The following is an 11,765-nucleotide window of genomic DNA, read 5'->3' on the forward strand; positions in this document are numbered from 1 at the left end:
CTTCATAAACATTGTAAAGTAAACCAAGACTTGCAGAAGAATGAGACAATTCTCTGTATTTCATTGACTTAACATGAAGATCAATTTTAGTCATTTATAACTAGCACAAACCCACATGTAGAGAAATCATCTGGCCCACACGAAAATAATTTTTTCTGACATTTCACTTGATTGCTTAGGAAGGATACACCACAGGCTATCTGAGCCCTATTCTTCAAAAAAGGGAAATTAACAATCCAGGTAAAGCTAACTAGCCAAACAGGAGAAAGAGAAATTGTGTCTGACACTGTCCTCTTGTAACCCATGTGTCTTTGTGTACATTAATGTGAGTTACTCCAGTAGCAATGTGTCACCTTTAACCTTGAAAGCTCAATCTTTACTCAAAGTAAGACATATATTTAGTGTTTTGAGAAATTGATTTCCTCCCTTTCAAAAAGGATGAGAAATGTTCCGGGGGGGAAAAATATTTGAGCCTTTCATAAACAGGCAAATTTTCAGTTCTAGGCATCTCAGCTAAAGTTTCTTCAAGAACTCTGATTTTGAAGTTTCTTTGTGTCCCCTTCTTCACTGAATGTTCAAAGATTGAGAATCCTAGACATGTCATTTAGACTTTTGAGCCTATTAACTTGCAATAAAGGTCACCCAGACAAAAACTCTGCCTAATATTGTTGTGTGTGTGTGTGTGTGTGTGTTTGTATGTGTGTGAGAGTGTGTATGTAATATGTATGTGTCTGTTTGTGTGTGTTTATGTGTGTGTTTGTGTGTGTGTTTCTGTTTGTGTGTGTTTATGTGTGTGTTTGTGTGTGAGTGTGTGTTTCTGTGTATGTGTTTGTGTGAGTATTTGTGTGTGTGTGTGTGTGTGTGTGTGTGTGTGTGTGCGCGCGTGCGCATAGTGATCTTTCTATAAAGTTCAAAGCCTTCTATGGCTCTCAGGCTTAGCTCCAATCCTAACATATCTGACAGATATTGGGTCACAGACTCACTCCTCTTGGTGAAAACAGAGAAAAACAAACAAACAAAAAAAAAAACAGTTGTATTTATTCACAGCCCTGAAGATGAAAACTCTCCTTGGGGGTTGTGAGAACAGCAGCTGGAGCTACCCTCAGACTGAGAGCCTCCCCTCTGGTGGAGACTCAGTGCTATGTAGGCATTTCCTGTCTCCAGGAACTACCTAGCTCTGACTTCCCTGTCGCTCTCCTCTCAGGGGCTAAGTTTTTGCATTTGCTTCAGAGATTTGATAAGAGTAACCAAGATGGAACAGTACCATTTTCCTGGAGGACCACGAGGAGTTAAGTTTGACATGTGGATTTCTGTGTATCAGCTTCTATGGGTCACGTGCTGCCCTGCAGGGCTACAAATGGCCCTAGATTCACTCCTCAAACTGGCATCCACTCATCTCATCCTCACACTGCCTTAAGAAAATCAGTATTTTTTTCAAAACTGAAACCATAGCTCAATCTCTAACATAACAATTTGTTGATCATTCCTTTGATGACTATGACAATAGTTCGGGTCAGTCTGGCATGTGAGCAAAAGCAGACATCACCCACACTAAGGCAGGCCATTTTCCTTCCCATGAGCAGCCACCATTATCTTCTAATTACAGTCACTGTGGAGTGTGAGCTGAGGGTTGCACATAAATCATGCCACTCTGAATGGAGACAATACAACAAGAAGCTGAAATTATTTAATTTGCATTCCTGTGCTTCAGACTCAGCTGGAAGGTGGGTAGAACATCTCCATACACCCTTGCTGGTTGGCTTTTCAATTTTTTCAAATCTAGTAAAAGAGTTAGAATAATGTCCCTCTGTGCCAGAGTCCTGATGCTGTTAAGATCATCCATCACAGTTACTTCCCTCTTCTGGCTAAAACTGACCTCCTCCCTACATGCCCACCAAGGAGTGATGTGTGCAGGTAACTGTCTCTCTGGAAATGCCCTGCAACACTGTGTTTAAAGGACAGAGAGTGATCCACTCCATCAAATAAAATACTTCTACAAGTATCCAAAAATATCGAAATAATCGTCTAATGAGAGAACTGAGCAGAGACAGGCCAGATTTAAAAAAAAAAAAAAAAAAAAAAAAAAAATGCAACCTTCTCTCTTGCCTGTGGATGGCTTGAAATTTTCTTCAGTAGCCTAGAACCAAAGGTCATAACCAAGCAAGGTTTTCCCTGCATTTACTCACTAAAGAAACCCAACAACCTAATATAGAATTAGTATTATCACTGCATTATAGATAAGTTCATTCTGGGACAAAGAAAATAACATAAATACGCTTTGACTATCTCTGGTAAGTGTCTACCTTAACTCCTTCACTCGGCTCTTCAAATCCTTGTATACTCTTGGGTGGTAACCAGACTACAGAAATGAAAATGATAGGGACAGTAATTAAAATATACAGAGAAGATCCCCTAAGGGAGAAAATCATCAAGAGGGTTTTCCTCATCTCAGGTAGCTGATTTGTCTTAGCTGTGGTTAACAACTCAAAAGAAGTGTTTTAAAACAAGTGAGGAGGGAGATTGAATCAGACAAAGGACAAGGCTGGGTATGGCTGGTCTGCACTGGTCTGCGCAGGAAACAGCGCGGAGCTTGAATCAGAAGTCCTAGGAAGAGCCCTAGATCCTGTGGATGAGGGAGGATCCTGAAGGACTCCTGGCTCTGAGACTTGCCTCAGTGAGAGAGCAGGCGCCCATCCCTAGTGGCACCATTACTTAGTGGCTTAGTGTCCCTTGAAGGTTCTCAGAGATGGAGAGTGGGGGACCTGTGGCTGCCAGTTCTCAGCAAGTTCTCCCACTGCCAGGAGATTCTTCTAATGTCTTTGCTAAAGTGTCTCCCATGCTCCCTAGGGTCTCTTTGTGCCTCTTAAAAATGCCTTAAACTTTAAGAGGCTTCTGTGTGACACAGAGCACAACCTCCTCATTTGATGCAGCGTCATCAGTCTGAAAACAGCCATTAAAACACCTCTTAGCATTCTCATCTCTGAATGAAGGGGATTCGTGCAGTGGCTGTGCGGCCTCGTGGGAAATGTTACAGAGAGGATTCCAATGTGAGACTTAGGCCCAACACCGTCCCAGGCCAGGAAGCCTTTGATTCCATTCCTTTCATCCTTTTCTGTAGTTTTCCATCGCTTTGTTCATTTCTGCCACTCTGTCACCAGTCCACTGTTAAATCTGGATTCGTAGGGCTAGTTTTTCATAATATAAAATGAAGCCTCATTAATTCAGGTTCAGTTGGAAAAGCCAAGTCCCAGTGAGTAAGAAATCAGAGTGAAAAGTATTTTCAATTTAAAAAATCATGTCTATTTCAAAAGTCTACATAATGGATATTAATAAATAAGATGAGAAAGTTAATAAAAATGGTGAGTTACAATAACTTTATTTTTATGGTACTTTTTACTTTCAAAATGTTTTCACATATATCATTTTATATTGGCAATTTTAGTCAATATTATAAAGTGTACAGATAATAGATCATCAAACCTAAATCAAAATGTCTTGATTTCTTCCTGCTAAATTTGAACTATTAACTCAATAAGAATTATACATAATTATATTTCCAGTCTGCATCTCAGTGTTCTGAATTAATGAGGTTCTGCTCTATTCGAGTTACAATAAGCCTGACAACTTTATAGCCATCTTATCTTCTGGAGTGTCACTCCCTTCTACACATTAGCAATAAATACCGTTTCTCCACACAGGAATTTTTTTGTCATAACAGATCATCCCACCTTGAAGAAGTTTCACCAAGTAAATGATCTCACATGTACCTCAGGTAAAGAGGCTCTGTTTGAAAATGTGCTCAGGGTCAATTATTGTCTAAAGATGCTTGCTTTGACTAAAAGTGAGCCTCCCTGAGGAGTTTGTCTCATGATGGCAAGGACCAAACACTTCACAGAACTTACCGAAGTTCTCCTTGAAAGGACACAGTCAGGATTAATCCCTTTAATCACAGCTAAAGGAACTAAAGTGGTAGATACACAAGCACGGAATGCCTCACTTGAGGAATCTAGCAGCATGGTGCTTATGGGTATCTTCATCATCACTCTCTTCTTTAACCCACAACTGCAGTCACCAAGATTCCTAATTCTTTCACAATGGTTAAAAAGGCAACGTCTTCACCTACCTTAAATAGTCTTAAAATGTTAGCCACCATGATGGACACAGAGCTTGCTGCAGCACCTATGACACCAGAAATCTTGTCAGGCTTGGTGAATATGGGTGGGTCTCCATTAGCACACTTCACGTCAGATGCGTCTTTCTCTATCAATGCCTGAACGAAGGTTAGTGACTGCTCCAAAGCATAGGTGTCCCTGGAACATGTGTCAAGGATCCGGACACCCAGAGTGATATTGGAGAGGAGTTCGGGGTCCTTATTAATCTGGTCGATTGCATAAAGCATGGCCTCAAGTCTGTGGATCCCCTTTTCCTTCTTCAGCTCCCCGCAGGGCACCCCTCTTTCTCCCTTGGCATGAACAGGAAAAAGGCCCCCCAAAATGATGTCCCCATCCACCCGGATGGAATGGGCATACTCCTGGCTGTGAGTTCTTTGCATCATTGTGAGGATCCAGTAGAACTTGGCAGTCAAGAGGAAGAAACAAGGGCAAGAGGCTGAGCGCTTTCCCTCGCATACCATTTTCTCCACAGGTGGTATTGCAATCAGTGACCCAAAGTTTATTCTTGCCACAGAAGAAGAGGGACCACCTGAGGCTGCACCTTCTGGAGGCTACCATCAGGGCCCATGGGGAAAGGCTCTAGGGATTTCAGCAAGTTTTCTTGATTTAAACTTCACAGTGAATTTCCTAGAGACTCTCTGTTCAAGTTTATTCTCACATAAAGTTGGTTTGCAAATCAATTAGAATAACATCTGAGGTTCTGATGTTGGGATGAGGTCAACAATTCATGTCCATGAATTCAGCCCTGTAGCAGAATTATTCCTGGGGAGAAGAGGAAAGAAAAGGGGTAATTCAGTTCAGTAAGGCTGTATTTTTCATATACTTAAGCCCTGTCTGAACCAACTTTTTTTATTTCTCCTATTCACGAAGAACTAACTCTTTTGTGGTCCCCTGTGATTTTGAACACCTGGCTGCACTGCATCTAAGCAGGGAGATTGATGACATGTTTAGAGCAAGAGAAACAGAAAAGTATCAGAGCTTGCTCACTTCTTTCAAGCCAGAACATATTTTTATTTATCATTTTCTTTCAAGAAGTCTTATTTCCAGAAAGGTAAAATTCCTGATTGATGACATTATTCCTTCTCAAACCTGCTTTACTTTTTACAGCTCTATAAATTTAGCATTTAAATCTTGTCCACAAGATAATTAAAGGTTATTTTCTGTGATGTATTCAGCAAAACAAGCCAGTCATCTGTTAATGACTTTTTTTTAAGTATCCTCCATTTCCCGGTAGGAAACAGTGACTATTCTACTACAGAGAAGGAAGGAAGGAGAGAGGAGAAGGAGAGAGAGACAAGCTACCAAAAGATCTGAAAATACCTTGTAGCTTGAAGAAACATTTAGCAAAAACCATCAGCTCTCTCATATCAATTATCCTATTGTTCTCTGGTAATAAAACAAAGACTTGAGAATTAACCACATAGAGTTACCTTCGAAGATCTTCCTGTTAACTATTGTCAGAGTTCCCAATTAATGAGCATGCTTGCAATTCTGAGGTAAACACCTTGATCTGAGAATCACTAGAAACACATCAAAGCTGGAGACCGAAGAGCTCCTTAATTTTGTCTGACTCTGTGCAGAAAGCAGTCATTTTGTCAAGACTAGAAATAAGCCAGAGTGAAAGCATCTGAGGGCAAATGGAGAGGAAACTTCATTCTGGGAACCTTGTCCTTGAATTCTACAAGATCCTTTACAGAACAATTCTGAAGAAGTTTAACTGCAGGAGAACTGACTTAACATAGGGAATCTGAGGTTGGAAATGTTCACATAATGAAGAGAATAAGCAGTAACAACGTACTCTGGCAGGATGCTTAATCTAATGTTCATTTCTAACCTATTTACACTTGGACCTGAAATCTGAAATCTGGACCGTTTCCCTCCACCCCAGCCAACCAACATCTGCTTGCATTTCCCAGTCACTCATTCAAGTTCCAGTTCATAAAATTCTCTTTCCCTCTTCTTTGTCCTGAAAAAAGGATGGGGCCTCCCTGGGGGACAAATGAACATATGCCCAAGTGCCTTCAGAGAAACTTGTGCTGCTTTACACTTCCGGTTTGAAAAGAGGCTCTTAGCCCACCGCTGTGCTGACTTCTTTCCTGTGCACCCGGTGTCCCAGCCAAGCACTAGGCCTTCCGCTCAGCCCTTTCCAGACAACCTGCACAAAATGTTCCTTGTCCCCTGGTTCGTGCTGTACCTTGATTCCCTCTACACTAACCCTGTAGGCCTTTCCTGACTTTATCAATACTGGAGTAACCTGGCAGCTGCTTTTCCCTCAGAGTCCTTAACAGTCTGACCTGAAGTAGTCCCCCAAAGGAAACATTTAGGAAGACCACCTGTGTTTCTGGATGAAACTGAATGTACAATGAAGGACAGTTAGGGCTGTGTCTTACGGTCTCACTAGGAAGAGTAGTAACATGGTAAAATGTCATTAACTCTGACCACTAATTTGGATTTTGAGACCATGTCCCCACCATCCAACCTTCGAATGGACAAATGAGGAAGAATTCTATGACTGGGGGCTGTGTTCCAAAGCCTTTCTTCATTATAGCAAACCACCTCAAAAACCGTGACACATATAAGGGAATAAACAGTTTTCAGCTATAGACAAACACGAACTTTATCTGGTCATGTCTCCACATCTACTCATGAGGTATGAAGGATCCGCTATCCTTATGGGACAGCTTGCTGGATTTCTGCTTGGGTTTCCTCCTCTGCAGCATGGAATTAATTGCACACTAGCTTTCTAACCCTTTGCTTTCTCATCTGTAAGGGGAGACAGAACCTGACAACAGGCACACACTGCAAAACTGTGTGTATGTATGTGTGTGTATGTATGTATGTATGTATGTGTATGTGTGTATGTATGTATGTATGTGTGTGTATGTATGTGTGTATGAATATATATATATATATATATATATATATATATATATATATATATATATATATATATGCATGTATGTGTGGTACATGCTCAGGAGCCAGGCATCGACCTGGCTTGTTCTTCTTTCTCTACTGAAGCAGAGCACCTTTTTGTCTATTTGCCGAGACAAGGAAGTGAACACTGAATTCTGTCTCTGAAAAGTAAAATCAGATAAAATATTTAAACACTGCAGTGAATTCAGAGTCTGATCTATTGCCATGAAACATCATAGACCTGATAGGTTCAGTTTCCCTTTTAAATTCTAAGGGAAAATACAGAAAGCATGTGGAAAAATAAATGGCATAATCTTATATTGCTTAATCCAGCTCTCCTAGTATTCTTGGGGACTTTAATCCAAACTCATCATTGGAATTAATATTTTTAAAGAAATATTGATTTTTCTGAGCTACAGATCCAAACACCTGTGCTTCATGCGCTGTGTTTGATCTGAAGTAAAATAGCTGAGTCTCAGAGCAGGGAGTTGGAAGCCCAACTGACCAACTCCTGGAATTGTTTCTTCTTCTTCTTCTTTCTTCTTCTTCTTCTTCTTCTTCTTCTTCTTCTTCTTCTTCTTCTTCTTCTTCTTCTTCTTCTTCTTCTTCTTCTTCTTCCTCTCCCTCCTCTTCCTCCTCCTCCTCTTCCTCCTTCTCCAGCTTTTAGATTTTGAGACAGTGTTTTCCTATGTAACCTTGACTGTTCTGGAAATCACTCTGTAGACCAGGATGGCTTCAAACTCACAGAGATCTGTCCACCTCTGCCTCCCAAGCACTGGGACTAAAGGCAGGCTTCTGACAGACTTCTTAAAGAAGGTGTGGTCCTGTTCTGTGGAAATTTTGAGGTCATAGACTCATCTAACTCACCTTTCTTTGTCCCTTCTAAATGCTGTACCACTGACACTGTCTGTCTGTCTACACACCTGGGCATCTTTACAAGCAAGTCCCCTGGCTGTTACAGGCCTGTGGCAAAAGGCCCATGTTTTATTTTCTATGTATGTTCCCTGTGTTTTATATCTGTGCACCTAACAGTTTCTCTTATTATTAACTCTGTTTAAGTGAGAATGGAAAAATAGCTCAGTGAGTTCATCCCTACGCCCAGACATAGTAAACAGCAGCATACCCAAAATCCAAAATCACCAGCAACGCTTTGGGATCACCCCAGCAGTGAAGAAGCTGGCTGTGACAGTGCAGTAAGGGGAGCAGCCCAGCCACTCCATAGAAACCGCTTATAACTGTACATGTTTACCAATGGTTAGCTCAAGAAACAATCAGGGGACGGACAATCGTGGGTTATTTCTATAAGGGATTTTTCTAAATCCCACACAGGTCTGAGAAATAGTCTAACTTCCAAACTTCAAATCTGGTTTCCTGGCAAGCTGTTGCCAATTGAACAAGACCATCAGCACCTAAGGGGGTCTATCAAGATCACCTGTCCTGCTTTCCTCAGCATGTAGCACCGACAGAAGATTCTTGTGCAGAAAAATACCTTCAGTCAAGAAATATAACTTTTCTCACAAAAAGCAGCATTCTCATCCTATACCTTTCTGCTTTTTAGCAAAAAGGGCTATCCTGGGGAAACCCTGCCATCGGCTCCTAAGGCTGTGTGATTTTGTCTATGTCCCAGGCTGCTAGCTGTACGGATCCATAGTGGGAACAGAGTGAACAGGTCACCTCCTCTCTGTGTGCTCCTACTTGCTAATCTATGAAATGGTGGGGTGACCCTACCAGTCCCAAGGTGTCTTCCAGCTCCCCACTCTGAGGCTTAGGTACTCAGGAATAAGGGGCTATGTGATTACGCCCAAAAAGGAGCCCAAGGCTTTGTCAACTGAGTACAATAACTGGTTTTGTTTGCAAGCAAGTAGCACCCACCCTGTCAGTGAGAAAAGGCTCTAAAAGCTCCTTTATGCTACCAGGAAAGATATTAAGGAAATCGGATCCAAAAGATGCCCAACTACTAAACAGATAAATTAGACAGTGGTTATTTGCATAACAAAGGAATTCACTACAGGTTTTCTCTAAATGCCTAAACTCTGAGCATTTTAAAAAACAATCTGATTTAGTAGAATTCAATTTACATCCTTCTCTATAGATAACACAGCTATTACATAAAAAGACCACATATATGGAAACAACAGGCCACATTTATAGTATGATTCAGATTAGAAGAAGGAAAGAGGGTGACTTAATAAATGAGTACAGTGCACCGGAACCTCACACACAATGTCCCATTTCCTGCTAGGTTTCACCTATAAGGTTGTCATCACACCCCCATCTAAAGTCTCAGGCCAGAGTTCACATGCAGGACTGCAGTTACATTCTGTCCCTGTCCCAAAGCCTCTGGGCATGAGACCCTGACCTGTGTGCGGTGTTATTAGGATGCCTGGGGTCCCAGGGGAGCCTGGGGTACAGTCTTTGGGTAAGTTATATACACTATTATACTGTTTTTCTTAAGTGTGAGCTGATGTCTGCCCACCAGCTAGGTTGTGACATCAAATGTCCCAATGTCCATAAAAGTACTTTTTAAGTTGTTAAGTGATGTAAGAAGGCACTGGTCTAATAACCAGTCCCAGAACTAAAACATTGTACCCATAGACCATCCTTAGATCCGAGGAAAACACTTTCCCATGAGCATCATTGACCTTAGCAAGAGGCATGTATCCAAGAATTAACTTTGAAAAGTCCAGACCAAAGGAGAGCTCAAAGGAAAACTTGGAAGGTACTAAGGGAAGTCAATGTAACTTCAGTATCTGACCTGAAGGCCACAGACACTCACAGCACCCAAAGGGCCATTCTTAAGATATATTCTTCTGCAATAAAAACAGGCAAACTTATGCGTTGAGCAAATATAAGCCTTTTAGTAGTAAGGCTTATTACCACCGGAAAACCCAGCCAGCAGATTTGTATCTGAATACATTATCTTGCCTGCAAAAGTAGTAAGAAATTGGCAATACATGTATCCAGTAACCTCTACAGAATCATCTGGGAACTTCCCTACAAGTTCCCATTTCTCCTTATCTGTGCCCTGCACTTTAAGGAGCTGGCTCCTTCTGCCCACAGGACTCTCGGTCAAAGGCCTCTAGGCCATGCTCTCTTAGCCTTGGTTCTCCCCCGGAGGGTAAGAAGATTCATCCACAGGTGTCAAACCTGACCAGAGTGTTTGTGTTATTTAAATGATTCCTGAAAAATCCATAATATCTTACCACCATTGGTAAGACTGGGATACAATCAAACAGAGAAAAGAGTACTTGTCAGGCACCTTCTTTCCAAAGTGCCCCTCAGATCATCCCAGCAGATGGGGCCCAGATGACACAGCACTATGTTCACCATCCTTCTAGTCTGTGGATGTGCCTGCTCTAACTTGCCAAAGCACTGAGAACTTAAAAATCAAAGAAACTGTAAGTGGAAGGGAAGAGAAGAAATGGAGAGAAGGACGGAGGAAAGGGGAGGAAGAAGGGAGGAATGAAGAAAGAGAAAGGGAAAGGGAGGAAGGGGAGGGAAGGGAAGAAGGGAGGAAGGGGAGGGAAGGAGGGAGGGAGGGAGGGAGGGAGGGCGGGCAAAACTGAAACCCAATTTCCTAACAGAAAAAACGAAAGCACCCTTGAAATGGAAATAAAAATACAATACAGCTGACTGCCAGGCTCACAGCCTCTCCTAGTATAGCATATGGAAGGACCACTCTTCCTGGGCAAACCCAGTATGAGAGTCTGGTGATAGCCAATCAGGCTGTGTCCTAAAAGCAGAAACAGTTTTCCTGGACCTTTCAAAAACAGCCTATGCAACAGGCACTGGGATGCACAGGTCTACTGGGCTGTAGATCCAAGCAAAGGATAAATCTATGCGCCCGTCTTATTGTCTAAGATAAGGAGACAGCAGTAGCACTTGCAGACTAAAGCAGGATTCTCTTGATGTGCCCCACTGGGAGAAGACCTTGAGAAAGAAACTTAGAAGGAAAAGCATCCTCGCCTCCGCAAACATGCCTGTGTAGCATTCAGTGCACCATGCCCTAAAGACAATGGAACATTCTTACACAAAGATTGGCGCTTGATACTGCTGGTGTGAATGTCAGCCGGGCTGTTTGCTGCATAAATACCAATTAAACAAGCCCGGAAGCAGCTTCAACCTGCCCAACCAAGTCTGAAAAGAGCACATCACTCCAGACCTCTAAACTTTCCCCTGCACCCCTCCAGTTCAGCTCAGCTGGGCTTATTTTTTTCCCTCTTCATTTTGGATCTGAATGGTTAGAACTGTTCAATCAGCCATAACTTTCATGCAGGGGAGGGGGGAACAGAGGAAGGGGCACACAACAGGGCAGATCTGACAGGCACAGACCAAATAGAATGAATTGAGCTTACAAGACAGTATTTCCCCATGTTCTTCGCATCTTCCTTATTCTGAGAAAATGTCTCCTAGAAAGCTTCCCCTCCTAAACTGTTCCCACATCCCTTATTTAAGAGGAGATATTCTCTTTATCGCGGATGTAGTACAACCTGTAGTTGACTCTGAGATAGGAAAATTGCATTAGAAAATCATTTCCCTGGTGAATGGGGCTCTTTGCAAAATTATCAAGCCATATATTGCAAGACCCATAGAATGCCTTTTATACAGCCGAGATTGTCTTCTATCTAGATTATTCATTCACAAGCAAGTGACCAAGGTAAACTCAAGTGGTTCCTG

At 42.0% G+C, this 11,765-nt stretch overlaps 1 protein-coding gene across 1 annotated transcript in view; it reads right to left on the minus strand.

The window, feature by feature from the left end:
• Positions 1 to 4,633, minus strand: part of GRM8 (glutamate metabotropic receptor 8) — a gene marked incomplete at its 5' end in the record, with an annotated part of 794,384 nt that extends 789,751 nt beyond the window's left edge. Inside the window, one exon of the mRNA XM_080936530.1 lies at positions 4,124 to 4,633. Within this exon, the coding sequence (XP_080792656.1) occupies positions 4,124 to 4,633 (510 nt within the window). The remainder of the gene's footprint in view (positions 1 to 4,123) is intronic.
• Between the last annotated feature and the right edge of the window lie 7,132 nt (positions 4,634 to 11,765).

The sequence above is a fragment of the Micromys minutus genome, assembly GCF_963924665.1.
Source record: "Micromys minutus genome assembly, chromosome: 23".
NCBI lineage: Eukaryota > Metazoa > Chordata > Mammalia > Rodentia > Muridae > Micromys > Micromys minutus.